The sequence below is a fragment of the Cucurbita moschata genome, unplaced genomic scaffold, assembly GCF_002738365.1.
Source record: "Cucurbita moschata cultivar Rifu unplaced genomic scaffold, Cmos_1.0 Cmo_Scf00045, whole genome shotgun sequence".
NCBI lineage: Eukaryota > Viridiplantae > Streptophyta > Magnoliopsida > Cucurbitales > Cucurbitaceae > Cucurbita > Cucurbita moschata.
Genome location: NW_019268561.1, coordinates 1518033 through 1536941, shown reverse-complemented (window position 1 = coordinate 1536941; position 18909 = coordinate 1518033). Strand labels below are relative to the sequence as shown.

Here is an 18909-nt window from a genome sequence, read left to right as displayed (position 1 = left end):
TTTTTTTTTTTTTTTTAAGGAAAAAAAAATTATATTTCATCTAATTTTTATGATTAATTTAATAAAATTCTTTAAAAAAATATATTCTTACTATTAATTTTAATTATAAAAAATGTTTATTGTTTCTAGAAAATGCAGGAATATTTTTTAGGAATATATTAATTATAAATGTAATTTTAAACTTTTTAAAAACTTTACATATTTATTTTAGTTTAGCAAATATTTTGATTATTTATAAGTAGGTATATATCAATGTCCTTTACTTTTTAATAATAATGGAAATAAAATTGACATAAAAGAAAATATGTATTTATTTTTCTCCCAAAAATGGAAAATAATAATATTAATTATTTATTTATTTATTTATTTATTTTTCTTTTATGACAATTTTATTTGTTTGAGGTAATATGATATTAATTATAAATGAAAGTGATAGCTAACCAGATCTTTTTTTTGTCTGGAATAATATTTATAACTAAATTAATTTTCTTTAAAAAATAAAATAAAATATATATTCTAAAAAGTTCATAAATAAATTTAAGATTTATGGTTAAATTGCAAAACTAGCCCTTTAATAATATTAAAGTTGTGGTTGCAGACAATAAATGACGTTCTTTTTAGCGTGATAGGGGCGGGCTTATCCCGGTACTTGGAGCACAGGCAACCCAACAGTAATTTCTTTGTTCCCTCCTCTAAAAACTCTAAATCTATCCTAAACTATCGAGATATGTACTCGTTTTTTTTTAAGTTAGAGGCTGAAATTCTCATACTTTCGTTAGAATCTGAATTGAAATGATTAATTGTCGAACATGTTGGACCTTCTATGTATAGGTTTGAAAGAAGGACTTCAGTTAACAGGAGTAGCCATGATTAATCTTAGAGAACAACCAGGGTTGCAGGTTATGTTGGTTATTCCTTTAAACTTGTTCGATGAGTTTTTCGTTCATGTTCGTTAACTCTTCATGATGTAAATGGTGTAGGATTTAGCTGATATGATGAAGGGAAATAACGGATCTCGATGGGGAAACAAGCTAGGGATCCTTCTCCTTCCAATATACTATCATAAGAAAACGTCCGACCCTCTTCAATATCTGAAGAGAACAAAGAAAATGATTGACCGTAAGAAACGTAGTCTTGAATCATATTTTTCGTATGGAATTGGTAAGTTTGTAATGTCGTGGTTGGGAGCAAAGGTAAGGATTTCATGTTCGAAAGACTAAACCAACACTCATTTTGTTTCAAAACATTAGTTTCCTTTCATTAATGTTTCCAACACATTTTGATTGCAGGTAGCTTGCATCCTTAATTATAGGATTATGTGCAACACAAGTTTCACAATCTCAAACGTAATTGGTCCAAAAGAAGAGATTAGTGTTGGAGGCAATCCCATTACATATATTAGAGCCACTTCAACAAGCTTGCCCCATGTACTTACTTCACATGTTCTTGTAAGTTTATTTACCATAATTAACAACAACAATTAATAACGGTTTGATGCAGGCAATAACGATGCACATGATGAGCTATGCTGGAAGAGCTGATATGCAAATTCTTGTGGCTAAAGATATCATTCCTGACCCTGAATTTCTTGTTGAGTGCTTTGAGAATGCTTTGTTTGAAATGAAAATGGCTGCCACGACGTTTAATGTAAAATAGCATCAAATGTTATCTTTACTTGTTCTTACAGGACATGCCAAAATTCTTTCATAGGGTTATAAAAATGGGACTGATTATACCAATTTCAATCTTATGGCCATATTTCATAAACTTCAAATTTATCTCTTTTATCTCGTAAACATTTTCTTTTTTTTATAAGGGTGTGGAAATCTCTCCATAATAGACGCATTTTAAAACCATGAAGCTGATGACAATACATAACAGGTCAAAATTAACAATATCTGGTAGCGATGGGTTTGGACGATTATAAATGGTATCAGAGCCAGACATTAGGGTGTGTCAACGAGGATGCTGGTCTCCCATGGGGGTGGATTGTGAGAACCCATATCGATTAGAGAGAGGAACGAACATTCCTTATAAAGGTTGTGGAAACTTTTCCATAATAGATGCGTGTTAAAATCGTGAGGCTGAAAGCGGTACGTGACGGATCAAAGCCGACAATATCTACCAACTTAAGTTGATCAATATCTTGCACGTTCCGACTTCAAGATCCAGCCCAATTTGACCAAACTATCAAATAATTGAACACATGTGACCTTATAATTTAGTATTTAAAAATTAAATTTAGAATGCCAATTTAATAAGCAATTTGGATTCAATTTTATATTTTCTTATTCACTACGTTCTAAGTGTTTTTTTTTTAAAAAAAAAAAAATCTAAATTCTTAAAAAAATAAATAACATTTTTATGTTTTATTGTATCATATTGTGAATTTGAAATTTCAAATACAAAATTATTTAAAATATTAAAAAGATGTAATAAATATAATATTGTACTATATTAAAAAAAATTTCGCTATAAACTTTTCGATTTATAATCTAGATATACTAAAAATACAAAAACTGTAACGGCCCAGATCCACCGCTAGCAGATATTGTCCTATTTAGGCTTTTCCTTTCGGGCTTCCCCTCAAGGCTTTAAAAGGCGTCTGCTACGGAAAGGTTTCCACACCCTTATAAATGGTGGTTTGTTCTCCTCCCCAACCAACGTGGGACATCACAGGTTTAGTCTCATGGCTGTCACCGTGACGTCGTCATTCGTGCAAAAGTGTCTTACCTTTACCTGAAAAATAAGAGTAGCACGTGGGTTGAGTGTTTTAAAAAATACTCTATAAGTAATCCGAGGAAATATAATCACATGCGATCATGTTTGTGGCCTATCATTTCGGAAAACATAATAATATGGTCTTGATCTCTACTTTATGTCCGAACATAATTAGATATGTAGTATTTCTTTACATATGGCTTACATATGCGCACCTGGACCCCCACGAGAGCTCGTATATGTAGCATTGGACTTGGCCTTCAACTAGCGTACACTAACGCTACCAGTATATTATGAAGGGAAGGGAGCACGCATAGTATTGTGGTGTATACAATACTGTATTATAACATCTTAGTTTCGCGTCATAACTAACCATATTAGAGAAGTATCACAATACACGTGAATATATAATATGCACAAAGTTCCCATAATTTAAATTCATGGCATGTATCTGTGATGCAAGTTATACCTTCGTTCGTTTCATATGTAATTTAACCATTTCATGTCATCTCATAATGTAGTGTAGAACATGGTATAACATTTTCCATGACATAGTACTATTTCAGATGGCCTAATGTGTCAACATGATTGTAACACTCGAGCCCAACAAGAAATTAAATATTCGACTTTTCCTTTTATCGTTAAACTTTCTAGACTTATTGGACATCCTAGAGGCTGAATTTTGAGATGAGGCAGAAGAAAAAAAACTCCGTACATGCCATAATTTAACCATTTCATGTCATCTCATAGTGAAAAATTAGAAAAATTCGTCCAATTCAATCCAAGGGGGTAGATCGGTCATTCTGACCCTGGCCTAATTAGGGGGTCTGCCTTATCAATGATGAAGGAAAAGAAAGAAAGAAAAAGGAAACAAAGGTTTTAGGTTTCTTGAGATAGAGTTAGAGAGAAAGTCGAAATCCCCTCGAAATAGTCGTTTGGAGTCAAAATTCCCTAGAGGACCTTCATAAGAAATGTTTAGGGGCGTTGGGGGAACCATTCTGGGCTTTTGAACCACTCAATTTCATCACGAATCAAGAAAGAATGGAAAGTATAGCTTTTAGGATCTTAATTTCAATTTTCTTTTAAATCCGAGAGGAGTTTTTAGAGGGATTTCATACAAGTTTTCTGAAGGAACTTAAACTTGATTCTAACTGGAAGGCGGTGTTCTAGCAAACGTCAAGAATCTGTAAGATTGCAAGTTTAACCGTCTTGAATCGACTTTGAATTCGATTATTTCTTGTTTTAATTTGAAATGGATTATGAGAAAAATATGTTAGTAAAATTGAATTTGAGCTTTGTTGATCCGAGTTATGTGCAAAGATTTACGAAAATGTTAATAAAATAATCGCGCAAATTCACATGAATTTGGAAAATCTTTGTGGCGGTCACACTGGTGGTAGGACACGCATTGCACAATTGAGTAGGAAGCGCGTATAAGTTGGCCTTGGACACGAGTCAACAAACGGTTGGATCAACGCGTCATTTTGCCATTGGAGTCGCATCATCTAGACCTGACATGATCTAAGTTCGAACTGCCAACTCACACACGATCCGCGATCAAACCCGACGGATCGCATTTGACCCCAAAGACATCTCACCACTCTGCACGTGCCGCAAGTCATCTTCATGTAGTTCAAAGGGTAAGTTGCATCCGCTAGGGCTCGAAGTATGAACATGCCCGCACTGATCGCATGTGCGAGGTGCGCGCATGTCAACTATGCGTGCAAGTGCATGAGATATCTACTATACGTTCGTTCGATGCCCGTTTGTCAGTTTTCTTGAATTAGGACCTACTAGAAAAATTGCAAGAATTTTGGAGCTCCGAGAACGGTGGTTCAAGAAGACACATGTCATCCAAGTAAATAACCACACGTACTTCAGGCAAGTAATACTTATAGAGATTGCTAAGACATACTAGCATTCGAGCATATCTTATCTCATGTGATTAGAAAATGCATGTTAAGGACTTCATAAGGGTGTTTTTGGATGATTATCTATTGTATATATGTTATGGTAAAATTACCATTATGCCCCTAGGTTCAGATTTCCTAGAATATACATGACTAGAAGGCAATAAAGACGAGTGTGATATTGCTTGACGTAAGAAATTAAAAAAAAAATGCCCTTATGATGAGATTTGTGATGAATGATGTTTTATATGCTTCCTATCGTGTTAGAAAAGAGGATGGACTATTGTGATCTGTGCTTGTTTGTTTGTATGTGTGCGTGATACAGCATGTGTTAGCTTCAGGTGTTTGATTGTGTGTTCTTTCTATAGGGCATGTTTATCTGCATAAAGCTAGAGCATTAGAGTTAGGTTGGCTATAGGATGACCTAAGTCAAGACGCCACCAGTAGATTGAGCACCTTATGATTGTAAACGAAGGTTAGAGAGTCTAGACCCTAGTGCTTCCAAACTAAAAAAGACTCAAGGAGTCAAAATAGAGCAACTTGGAGTCGGAAGTCCGTGTGTAACGCCTCTAATTTTCTTAACCTAATTAGTGACGTCAACCCATACATGCTTAAATCACATATCTCGAAATTTATAACAAATATCTTTTGAATTTAAGCCATGGACTTACCTAACATGTTAAATCAACCTAACATAGTTTTGATAAAAATTCAAACGTCAATAAAAACTTGTTAACTACTAATTGAAATAGAATGCGACCTATCAACTACTAATTTGAAATTCAAAAGCGTTCTATGCCCTATCATACTCTATTCTTCTTTCTAGCGCTCATCATCGTTCGTGCATAGAAGTTTTATGTAACGATTTGAAAATTTAAAAAAAAAATAGAAAAATAATAATAGCAACTAATCACATCTCTCCCCCAAACTCTCAAAGACTCAATGAACTTCTCACAACACTCCATCATTCCAAGAAAGAAAAACACACATACAAACGCAAACAAAAATAAAAGATTTTCTCGGAAGAGAGAAAGCTTGAGCAGAAGAATGCCATTTGAAAATGTTAGTAAACACCTTTTTCTTTTGTGAATGATATTAATCTGTACAATTATTTAGATATGAATTAGAAACTATTATTAGATTCGAGTATTACAATTATTTAGATCTAAATTAAAAATTATTAGATGAACAAAAAGTTCCACTTAAAATCCGCCATAGACTAGAGAAAGAGAGTCTTACAACATAGAGAAGGAAAATAGAAATTTGAGAAATTAATATAATTTGTACATAGCTAATATAATATTATAACAAATAATGTTTTGATGGAATGATCCAAGATATTGACATATTTTTAATTTAAGTTTTATTACCCAACACAATTTAGAAACAATGAAAACATGGAATTCGATTTTCACTGAGACTGTTTTAGAGCCGTATTTCACATTGTTACTTGGATTATTAATTAAAATATGAAATACTAACAAAAGGTAATGAACAGTGTGATAGGAAGCGAACCCTGGTAACCTTTGGATAATCTCTCGATGAACGGGAGCTTACGTTAATTAAATTAGGGAGTACTCCGGCTAAGGTAACCATGTAAGTGGCATTACTATAGGATAGGCTAAAAATTGTACGAGTTATGATGATGTATGAACTGTGTTGTACGATACCGTATGTTAGTATGTGAGATGTATGAGTTATGATGATGTATAAATTGTGTTGTACGATGCCGTATGTTAGTATATGATGATGTATGAGTTGTGTCGTATGATGTCATATACTAGTATATGATGATGTATGAGTTGTAATAATATGTGAGTTATGATGCTTGATGATGTGTGTAGTATATATGTACTTCGACAAATGACGTACTTGATACGCTTGATGCACTTTATGGCAATATGATGAGTATGATGATTGCGTGACGTTTACCTTAATATGATGATGATTTCTATATTGAGCATGCTACATGATGATGAGAGCCATATTGCCTCATGCCGTTAGATCGACATAAGACACAAGCCGAAGAGCATGAAAATGATATTAATATAAATATCCACGAGTATGTGTTACCTAGAGTAACAAAGAGATGAGACTAGAGGGTTGTGTCAGAAGAGACATTATGATGGATTTAAAGGGACCTAATGCATATTGTATGTTCATAAGCATAGGGCTACTTCCCCTGGAGATGATGAGTGCAGGCGCGCAGAGTATGATGATGAGTGCGAATGCGCACAGATGAGGGTGTTCATGAGGCGCATGACACTATAGGGTTCCCCTAACCTCCGGTCGTTGCTATAGATTAGCTTGACTAGAGGGTCCAGTGGGTGTGCAAGCGCCCTAGAGATTCACACTCGCACGTTTGAGTCGTGCGTAGGGAAGTACTACACATCCAATTTGTCCGAAACTAGAGGTCACCCCTATGATGTTAGAGATAGGTCCCTAAATCATGATTGCATATGTTTGCATTTGCATGACCCCTATAGTGGGGCCACTTACTAAGTATTCTTTAAAATACTCAGGTCGTGTGCCACATCATTTTTCAAATAAAGGAAAGGCGCACTTGTACGGAGGATGGCGGCATCACGAGTAGAGACTGTGGCACATGCATAGGGTATATTTATATTTAAATTTCTAGGTTTAGGTTAAAATAAGTTGTTATGCATTCCATTGTTTTAAATTATTTTGTATTGCATTTATTTTATCTAAATTTAAGTATTTCGTATTTAAACATGTAAAACCATGACTGTGTTTTTCTAAGAGGTTGTTTTAAGCGTTTTTCGAAATTTACGTTATAAATAATGTTCATGTAAGAGTTATATTTCTGCATTATAGATGAGCATCAGACGTTAGTAGCGACTCTGAGTATGTGAAAATTTAGGGTCGTCTCACTTCACCTTTACCTGAAAATTTAAGGGTAGCACGTGGCTTGAGTATTTTATAAAATACTTAGTAAGTTACCCCACTGTTGGGATTAGATATGTAATCACATACAATACATGAATGAGACCCATCTTTTAAAAATATAACACAACCTTAGGCTCTTTCGAGTTCCAGGCAGGATTGGGTGTATGGTACTTCTCCACATACAGCCCAAATACGTGCACATGGACTCACCAAGCGGGCTAGTATATGTACTCCCTAGGTCTGACTTGGTCGGACACAACGTATTACACATTATCGGACGCCGCAGAAAAGGAAAGACCCGCATGATATTATGTAAATATCGAACATACACAACTGTACTAACATAACATAATAGAGAAGTATCTCGATGCACATGACATACATACATACATGCATGAGGTCCTATGTATTTCATTCATATCGTAAAATTTATTTCATTTCCTCTCTCATTCCTTCCATAACATATTTCATAAATACACAACATGTACACATGCTAGACATCACGTAAATCCATCACATAACTTTATTTGTAGGTCATAACATTCCATACATGACATTTCAGTTCATTTGTAATAGAGTGTAATGGATTTAACATGTATACATCACATATATCATATGACCATACAAATAACATATAAGCAACACATAATATAAGTATTACACTTTTAATATGGTACATGTAGGAACTACATGGCATGTACCATCATATATCAAGGTCACTTGCTTAGTTGGTCTTGGCGGAAGTCACTAACAATTTGATAGTCGTCTCGAAACTATATTCCAAACCCTAATTCTCACCTATAACAATTCATATGACATCTTTAGGGCTTAATAATAACTTAACCTAGCTAAACATGATGATTAATTCCAATATAAGCCTAAAGCTAATTAAGCTCGAGTAAATAGGAGTCTAGCTGATCTCAAATGCGTTCGATAAAGTCAAAAATGGCTTCAGGAGGGTTAGAAACCTAGAATTTGTACACCGAGCCGTCTAAGCCAAGAAGCCGAGCCGGAGCAAGCTGTCGCGCGAGCTGAATCCTAGCTGCGTACGAATCATGGCTGAGTTAGGGCACGCGTTGGTCATGTGTTGAGTGGAGAGAGTGCGCGGGTCAGAATCGGGTCGGGCGTGGGTGTCGGATCGTCGCACGGGTCAGCCTTCCCACGTGTGTTTGGGCTTGGGCCGTGAGTGACGATGGTAAGGCGATGGCGTGGGCTACGGACCATCTGGGTAATTGAAAAGGGTTGGGACATTGGGCCGAGACAGCTGGATTGGAGATTGCAAGCGGGTCGAGATCTGAACCCAGATCCGAGACGTTCCTTCTTCCTCACCCGAAATCGCAGAGCGAAACCCTAGATTACTCTCGTTTGATTCCGACGAGATCTCTGGTGATTCCAATGTTGTTTCTTCAAATTTCCACTGCAGTTCGTCCTCTGGAGGTTTGTACAACAACTATGGCGCTACGACTAGTGCAATTTACGTGTTGACCCAGGTCAGTACGTTTCCTCCAAAATCGTGAGCGATCAAAGGTTTAGACCTGTGTACACCTAGAGATTGGTTTTCCCTAAGGAGCTAACCTCGAACATCTTGGAAACAAGAGATGCCCTAAAGACTTAGAAACCCACTAGAACAATTCTGGAGAAAAATAAAGGTAGCCTATAGGCCGATAACAGTCGGGACTGTGTTTGTAGAGCTTCCACCTCCCTTTCTACTGTGGTATGGTATCGTCGAGCTAGGTGTGAGGCCAGTTAGGGACGTGTGACTTGACAGAGAGTTTGGCTAGATTATCTTGCGCGATGGATCTGTCCTGTGAGACGACGTTGATCATGTAGGTAGTCAACAGAGCTAGCATAGACAGAGGTAGTGTCCCCGACCTTGGGCGACTACATGGACTGTGGGATAGGTTCGCTACATGCCTCCCATGAATGACAAGAAGAAAATTCAAATAAAAGAAGCAATTGCCACCGTAAAAAGATCAGTCTCAACTAAATCATAATTTGAAGACTCTTTTTGTCGGACTTTTTCTTTGTTTGGCGAAAGGAGGTTTCATGACAAAGAAGTATATGAAGAAAGAGAAGAGAAAAATCAAGCAATGGAATTGAAGCTATTTTACCGAGTTTACTATTCAAGTTCGAGAATAAATAGGTGAAGTAAGAAGAGTAAATAACTTTTAACCTAGTTGTAAAAACTAATATTTTTATCATAAACCATAACTAATTTAATATATAAATATGTACAAATGACTTGGGCTTGAATTCGAAGTTTCCCTGGGATTGGTAAGACGAAATGGTGTAACGACCCGAAATTTTCTACTTAATTTAAAGTCGCTAGTGTATCCATATCATAAACATTAAATGTAGAAATACTTCATTAAAACTTTCAGCTTAAAACACTGTCATGGACTTACGTGTTTGAAAACACTTTTAAAAATCACATAATAAAAAACTAAATAAAACAAATAAACGTTTAAATAAAAAACATAATATTCTAGCCTAAGTCTAAGAAAATAATACGACTACCCTATGCATGTGTCATGGTCTCAAGCTGTGATGTCGTTGTCAGTACAAGAATGTCTTACCTTAACCTGAAATAGAGGTAGCACGTGGCTGGAGTATTTTAAGAAATACTTAAGTGACCCACTATTGGGGGTTAAATGTAATAACACGTGAATGCAATGATGGACCTATTATATCAGTCTATTTTTACTATGGCACTATTCTAATGGGCAGGTTGGATGTGTACCATATATTCTACACACAGCCCATACATGCGGCTATGGACTCACAAGACAATTTGCACACCACTGGCCCCTTTTCTTGTCAGACGAGCCTTCTCTGGTAGCTCTCCTCCTCCCGACACCCATTAGAATTAGTAACCGTCATGGTAGCATTATGTAAAACATAATGATACTTCGCCGCCTAGTGGATGTACGGGTCCGTACCTTCGTGATGGAATAGAGGTATCCCCCAATGCATGAGCACACATAATGCATGAGGTCCCAACATTTTTCCATTTTCATTATCATTTAATACAACTCCTCTAGCATTACATATCATATCATGTTCAGATATCGTTCATCATTCATATCGTATCGTTTCTTATTCTTCAGTTCTCATATCATACATAATTCTAATGGGGTTATATTTCATGCCATTTATCGTGATTTCATGTCATTCATATCATGTTGTATACATACAATTTAAAAGACATAACATAACGTTCTATGCTTTTAACATAACATTTCATCATATACATATCATATCATAACATATTGCATCACAATGTATCATATCATAAACATGTCAACCATAACATATTTCGTATCAATATATATATATATCCGTCATTCACATGTCGTATCATAATCATATCATTTCGTAAACACTTCAGGGTCATATCGTTTCCTAACTTATCATAGTCTTAACGTTCTTATACCTATCACAGTCATATCGTTACATGAACGTACTTTAGTCATATCCTCATAGGGACGTATCCTAACGTTATCGTTTCTATCAATCTATCACAAACCTATCCCTTTCTACGATATGACCTAACCGTATTCTTTTATCAATCTCTCATATCCATAGCACTTCAGTATGTAACCTAACTTTAACGTTTCATGAACGTATCTTACTCCTATCGTTACATTTCGTTTTGTGCATCCTTCTCGTATCCTATCTCAATATATCATTGAACACATCGTACCGTAATTATTATCATATAATTCACATATTATAACATATACATAACATATCATAAGCATATCGATCCACAAAACAATTTACACATATCAATATATATGACACGTACATAAGCACGGGGCACATGTCAACATCAAATATAACCATGTCGATAGTAAGACTACCTACCTGGTTAGCTTAAGTTGTTGTCACGAATATATCCTTCATGAAAGTTCGATTTTGAAATCCAAGCCAACCTATATGAGCGCATGACATCAGTTTCAAGTTTTAACTCTATAAAATTATTTCACTAATTTACATTGGTACATTATTAAAAGTCTTGAAATGTTATATCTGTGTTTTTATTAAAAATCTTATTTTCTATGTTACTGTTGTATAAAAAATTGATAAACTTGTTTCGAGTTATTCTGTGCTACCTTTATGTACTTTTCTCTCTATATTTAGTTTAAGTTTTTAATTCCTCAATCTTCTTCTTTCCTTTTTTTTTTTATTTATTCTCTGGTCGGTTTTAATGACATATATTCCAAATTTCTAGTGGATCAATATTTCTTTGTTTCCTTTTCTTCCTTAAAACTTGAATTCCTTTCCCAAATTTTTTTTGTCATTTAATTTTTAATCTATTCATTTGTCTACTTATATAAATTTACTAATATAATATTACTAATATGAGTGATTTATCTGATTTCTAAAAAAAAATAGAATAAAAGATCTAATATATACGTTCATATCTATCTCCACTTAAACTCTTTAGGTGAATCTCAACCGTCAAGGTTATTCTCTTTTTTTTTTTCCTCCAATTAAATCTAAGATTGTTGTTTTTCTATTTTTTTTTTTTTGCATGAGGAGAGATAATTGGGAAAAGGACGAGAGGTTAGTGGAGAGAAATGAGAAATTGTTGTTTCTCTGTTTTATTTATTTATTGTTATTTTTGTTAATGTAATTTTTTTTTATAATTATTTTTATTTTTTGGTTGTTATAAACGGGTCACCCTAGCCTAATGAATACTCTACCTCGAGCCATCAACATCATACTCTCTGTTAAAATAGATTTCACCGAAAACCAACTATATCCATTATATATATATAATGGATATAGGCACACATTAACCTATTTAATAATATCAGCACAATTTATCGCAACCTATTTTAGTATATAACCGACCCAATTTTTGAAGACCTAAAACGGTGTGAATAACTATAACACAAAATAATCTTTGTTCAATCCGACTAAAATTTGACTCGACTTCGGAGTAAAATAAATAGAAAACCTAACGTAAAAAAACTATTATAATCATAGATGGTATTTGATTTTATCAATTGACTTGGCACAGCCCATACGATTTAGGTATGAATTGACTTTGTTTGGTGACTGCTGACAACGACGTCGTTTAGGAAGGAAAAAATAAAGGAAGGCATGGCGTGGTTTGACAAACCGACCTTACCTGAAATTAAATAAGACCATGAGGGGTAAAAGGGTAATAATAGTCTTTGTTACGAGGGCAAGATTGGAATAAAGCGACATTTACCTCTCTTCGAGGATCTTCTTCTCCTCCTCCCGTTCTGAGGTCTCTCTGCGGATTACGGGGAAGAAGTACGTCGCCGGCTCCAACGACATTTCAGCTGCTTGACTTTGGCGACTCGCGGTGGACATTCGGGTCCTGGTTTACACGGTTACGTAGCAATGGAGATTGCGCCGGCGGCCGCGCCTTCGATCGATGGAGATGCTGCTCATGATGCGGCCTCTGTTGATGCAGTTCAAGCGTCGGTGTCAGGGAACGAAGCGAACTTGTCCACGGCTTTTCCTGGACCCAAGTATGAGGACGATGAAGAGGAAGAGGACGTCTGCCGGATCTGTAGGAACCCTAAAGATGCGGATAACCCGCTAAGTTATCCCTGCGCTTGCAGCGGCAGTATCAAGTTTGTTCACCAGGACTGTCTCCTTCAATGGCTAAGTCACAGCAACGCCCGTCAGTGCGAGGTTCATTTTCTTTTCTTGCCTATTTAGTTCTTTAATTAAGCAGCGTTTCTTGGGCGAGGTTTAGGGTCCTTTTTGTATTGTATTTGTGGAGAAACTATTGGAATTTCTTGGTTAGATAGGGGCATTGGAGATGCACTAGCAATTAACCGAACCAACATGGAAATGATTTAGGCCCATGAAAATTCTTGTTTAGGAAGGGGCATTGAAGATGCACTAGCAATTAACCAAACCTACATGGATATGATTTAGGCCCATGGAAATCTTACTCGAGTCCCTAAAGAAAGTTATTTCATTGTGGGTGAAAAGAGATTTCTGAACTGGTGCAATTTTATGACAGTTCGTTGAAATGTTTAGAAAAGGAATTCCTTCTGTGTCTGGATGGATATATATTTTTTAGTTCTCCCAAAAGATTAAAAAATTTGTGCCCTTTTTATAGTTCATTTTCTGGGGAAATATGTTCGTAATATTATCTTCACTTGGAGTTCTGAAATGAATAAGACATTTGGAACTTTGGTTGTTAATGTCTTGTGATGGTGTGGTGTGTAAGACTGCTAGGGTACATGAGATGTACGATTCCCTAAGTACTTATGTTCCTTAAGGGGTCAGCTGACTTTTAAGTCAAAATCATTTGTTGTTTGTATCTTTAGTATTAACATCGAGAATCATATCAATTGTTGTTCTTGGTTTATATATTCCAAGAAGAAATTTGATAATTGCCTTTGTCATGCCAATTTACATATATTTTCACGTGTGGCAGGTTTGCAAACATGCATTTTCCTTCTCCCCTGTTTATGCTGAGAATGCTCCATCAAGGCTTCCTTTTCAGGAATTTATTTTTGGAATAGCAATGAAAGCTTGCCATGTCCTGCAATTCTTTTTGCGCCTCAGTTTTGTGCTCTCTGTTTGGCTCCTCATCATACCTTTCATTACATTTTGGATATGGCGGTTGGCTTTCGTGAGGAGTTTTGGGGAAGCCCAGAGATTATTCTTGAGTCATTTGTCTGCTACCGTTGTTCTTACTGATTGTCTTCATGGCTTCCTGCTTTCTGCTAGCATTGTATTTATATTTCTTGGAGCTACCTCCTTGAGAGATTACTTCAGACATTTACGGGAGCTTGGAGGTCAGGATGGTGAGCGAGAAGATGATGCAGATAGAAATGGTGCTCGTGCTTTCAGAAGACCTCCTGGACAAGCTAATAGAAATTTTGCTGGTGATGCAATTGGTGAAGATGCTGGTGGAGCCCCGGTACTTGGTGGGGCAGGTCAAATGATTAGGAGGAATGCAGAAAATGTTGCTGCTCGGTTGGAAATGCAGGCTGCTCGTCTTGAGGCTCATGTTGAACAGATGTTTGATGTGGAAGATGCTGATGGTGCGGAAGATGTTCCCTTTGATGAGCTGGTTGGCATGCAGGGGCCTGTGTTTCATTTAGTTGAAAATGCATTCACAGTTGAGTGTGCTGCACATCCTTTTTTAGATAATTGTTACAATGAAAGTTTACCGTTTAAATATTGTTTCATGTGTATATTTGTTCTTGAGTCATGAAAACTGCATGCATATAAATTGGCTTTTTGAGATGATATCTTGGCCTCCTTCATTCACCATGTTGTTGCTGGTATAACTTAAAATATCATTCAATTCTCATATTTTTCCATCGAATAAAGAATTAAGCATTACCTTGTAGTAATGTCTAATTGGTTCCAATTTTTTGCAGGTTTTGGCCAGCAATATGATATTTCTTGGTGTTGTTATCTTCGTGCCCTTTACGCTAGGTCGGATCATACTTCATTACGTATCATGGATTTTCTCTTCAGCCAGTGGTCCAGTTTTCTCGACAATGATGCCACTTACAGAGTCAGCTCTCTCCTTGGCTAATATTACATTGAAAAATGCATTGACAGCTGTTGCAAATTTGACATCAGATGGTAAAGAAAGTGGTCTACTCGATCAGGTTGCAGAAATGTTTAAAGTCAACTCCAGTACACTAAACAATGGCACAAACAACATTACTGCTCCACTGTCGGTGGATGTTTTGAAAGGGTTAGCTACTGCATCGAGGCTTTCTGATGTTACAACTCTTGCTGTAGGCTATATATTTATCTTTTCATTAGTTTTCTTCTATCTTGGCGCTGTTGCTTTGATTCGATACACACGGGGCGAGCCTTTGACAATGGGGAGGTTGTATGGCATTACATCTGTAGCCGAGGCCATCCCTTCTCTCCTTAGGCAGTTCATGGCTGCGATGAGGCATTTGATGACAATGGTTAAGGTTGCTTTCCTTCTGGTCATAGAACTTGGGGTATTCCCCTTGATGTGTGGCTGGTGGCTTGACGTTTGTACTGTAAAGATGTTTGGCAAGTCAATGGCTCAGCGTGTTCAGTTCTTTTCCGTTTCTCCTCTAGCAAGCTCATTGGTTCACTGGGCTGTTGGCATTGTGTATATGCTACAAATAAGTATATTTGTCAGCCTTCTTCGTGGGGTAGATATCCTGACTAATTTTGGTTAAATTTGTTTATCAATGATAGTTATGCCAGTTACTCATGTGTTGTCAACAATTTTATAGGTTTTGCGCAGTGGAGTTTTGTACTTCCTTCGTGATCCTGCAGATCCGAACTATAATCCTTTCCGAGATCTAATTGATGATCCTATGCACAAGCATGCTCGCCGTGTTCTACTATCTGTTGCAGTGTATGGAAGTTTAATTGTAATGCTGGTATTTTTACCTGTCAAACTTGCTATGAGGATGGTGCCCTCCATTTTTCCTCTTGATATATCGTAAGATTTCATAATACTCAAGCAGCGCTTATTTGTGATTGCTGCAGCCTAACTTTGAACTTGGAATTCTTTGGCAATGTTTTTATTTTCTTGACCATTTTTGTGGCAGGGTATCGGACCCCTTCACAGAGATTCCAGCTGACATGCTTCTCTTTCAAATCTGCATTCCTTTTGCTATAGAACATTTTAAATTGAGAACAACAATCAAATCCCTTCTCCGCTGCTGGTTTACTGTAGTTGGTTGGGCCCTTGGATTGACAGATTATTTACTTCCCAGAACTGAAGAAAATGTTGGCCAGGAAAATGGGAATGGAGAGCCTGGGTTGCAAGATCTGCAAGTGATACATCATCTAGGTGGTCCGGATCAGGCTCTGGTGGCTCATGCTGCAGCTAACGAGCCGAACCAAGTCGGTCCTGCATCTGGGAACTTGACTAACGAGGAGTACGATAATGAAGAGCAGTCTGATTCAGAGTAAGTTCCAATTCTTTCCTCCAAGCATGAACATCATTATTGTAGGAGAGTTGGGCACTGCAACTGCAGTCTTTTTCCTCTTTCTCATTTGTTTGGCATGAACTTCTCTTTTCTACTTAAAAACCTCGGTGAAGCCATTGTCAATTTTTAATTTACATCTTTTGAATAATTTCTCTGGGGTTGGGTTTTGTATGCTGTTTTGCCTATTTAGTATATTATCTCATCATATGGGCTAAGTCAGGCATGCTTAAACTTCTAATCTTTATTTACTTCAATTTTAGGAGGTATAGCTTTGCTCTCCGCATTGTCCTTTTGTTGGTTGTGGCATGGATGACTCTTCTTCTCTTCAACTCAGCACTGATAGTGGTACCAACTTCACTTGGACGGGCGCTCTTCAATGCTATTCCGCTTCTTCCCATCACACATGGTATCAAGTGTAATGGTGCGACTACTACAGAAATCATTTTCCACTATGTTTTTTCCTTGTACTCTGTCCGAAAATGCTAATTTGTTGTATATTTATTCTTTCCACAGATATGTATGCTTTTGTCATCGGGAGCTACGTTATCTGGACAGTCATAGCTGGTGCTAGATATACCATTGAATATGTCAGAGCAAGGAGAGTGACAGTTTTGTTGAGCCAGATATGGAAATGGTTTGCCATTGTCGTCAAGAGTTCTGCACTACTATCAATATGGGTAAGAATGGCTGTAAAAAATGGACCTGAAAAAAGAGGGAAACCTTACTTTCATATCAGTTTTGGGGGATTTCTTGATTCCATGATCTGACATATAGTTTTGGTTTTCAGATCTTTCTCATTCCAGTTCTGATTGGCTTGTTATTTGAGCTTCTGGTCATTGTGCCTATGCGAGTTCCAGTGGATGAAAACCCAGTTTTCCTCTTGTACCAGGACTGGGCATTGGGCTTAATTTTTCTTAAGATCTGGACTAGACTGGTGAGCGGGAATCAAAATTTGTAACCTACAATTCCACTTTCCTTTTCTGGTTGGTTGATATCAAAACTTATTATAATGATCTACCTTCATTTGAGCAGGTAATGTTAGATCATATGATACCACTGGTGGATGACAGTTGGAGAGTAAAGTTCGAACGAGTAAGAGAAGATGGCTTCTCCAGGCTTCAAGGACTCTGGGTTTTGCGGGAAATAGTCGTGCCAATTATAATGAAGCTACTGACAGCACTATGCGTACCTTACGTTCTAGCTAGAGGAGTATTTCCTGTGTTCGGGTACCCGCTGATCGTCAACTCGGCTGTTTATCGATTTGCTTGGATTGGATGCCTTTGTGTTAGCATGTTGTATTTCTGTGCTAAGAGATTTCACGTTTGGTTCTCCAACCTTCATAACTCCATTCGTGACGATCGTTATCTCATCGGTCGTCGACTCCATAACTTCGGTGAAGAAACTAGAGAAAAGCCAAGCGATGCAGCAGGGACTTCATCATCTAAGACGCAAAATGCTGGCCTTGCAGTGGGCGGTGAAGGATTGCGGCTGAGACGTGTTGGTAACTGAAATGATATGTATATTTATTTCAATGATTGGGTGTGTTAGATGGTTTTGAGGCCCCGAAGTGGGGTATAGTCAGTTTTTTGATATGTGCATATTCTGTCTGTTTAACATCGTAGCTAGAAAGTGAATGAATGGAAATGTATGGATCTTATGTCTATAAAGTTTCAAATACAGGGCACTTCTGAAGCTCGTGTAAGCAGTCTCTCTCTATATATATATATTGCAGGTTGAGACTAAATGAGAAAAAGATTTTTTTTTTTTTTTTTTTTACCAAGTTGGGAAGTGAGGTCCACTTAAAAAGGGAGGAGGTTTCTCATTATTTTGGCTAATTAGACTTAGGGTCAAATACACTTCTTAGCTGGTTAAGTAGATTTTAGAATCTTGTTACGATCGCACTTTGGATGACAGCAGACCTATGATTATGCGGCATTCATTCTTTAGTAAGAAGTGAGTTAAAGCCAGTTCATTCTTGCGTCTCCTACGGTCAAATGGCTATGCTTGAGCTTTTGGCCTCTGTTCAAGAAGAAAGTTTTAGAAAACGGGGACAAAGAGATTTCGAAAGAGAGTAATTCTAATTCATTCTAATTCTAACTCCCATAATTACTATCCTCTAATTCGATCGAACTGAAAAACTAAATAACTAAAGTTTGAATTAATTCTAACTCCCATAATTACTATAAATTTGAGTTCCCCAAGTCAATAGACATTAATAGTAAAGAAATTATTCAATAAATCAAGCATCAAAGAGTTGTAATAGCTCCTACCTAAGTCAATCGACATCAATGGTAAAGAAGGTATTCAACAAATCATTTATTATTTTTTTAAGATATGAGGACTAAATTATTGAAAATTAACCTCTAAAATGCAAAGTATATTACCCATTTTTAAAAACGTAGCAATCATAAAGAGAGAGTTTAGACATT

At 36.6% G+C, this 18909-nt stretch overlaps 2 protein-coding genes across 2 annotated transcripts in view; both read left to right on the top strand.

The window, feature by feature from the left end:
• Nucleotides 1–1767, top strand: part of LOC111434667 (O-acyltransferase WSD1-like) — a 3954-nt gene extending 2187 nt beyond the window's left edge. The window contains exons 2-6 of the mRNA XM_023072135.1: nucleotides 599–671; nucleotides 832–899; nucleotides 981–1193; nucleotides 1290–1427; nucleotides 1501–1767. Of these exons, the coding sequence (XP_022927903.1) occupies nucleotides 599–671; nucleotides 832–899; nucleotides 981–1193; nucleotides 1290–1427; nucleotides 1501–1656 (648 nt within the window). The 3' untranslated portion in view covers nucleotides 1657–1767. The remainder of the gene's footprint in view (nucleotides 1–598; nucleotides 672–831; nucleotides 900–980; nucleotides 1194–1289; nucleotides 1428–1500) is intronic.
• Nucleotides 1768–12917: 11150 nt separating this feature from the next.
• LOC111434660 (probable E3 ubiquitin ligase SUD1) lies at nucleotides 12918–18175 on the top strand. Its single transcript, XM_023072129.1, has 9 exons — nucleotides 12918–13214; nucleotides 13972–14661; nucleotides 14927–15691; nucleotides 15776–15987; nucleotides 16097–16459; nucleotides 16741–16901; nucleotides 16994–17157; nucleotides 17268–17414; nucleotides 17513–18175. Exons 1-9 carry the CDS (start codon nucleotides 12918–12920, stop codon nucleotides 17987–17989), a joined length of 3276 nt encoding a protein of 1091 aa, XP_022927897.1. The 3' UTR covers nucleotides 17990–18175.
• The last annotated feature ends 734 nt before the right edge of the window (nucleotides 18176–18909 follow it).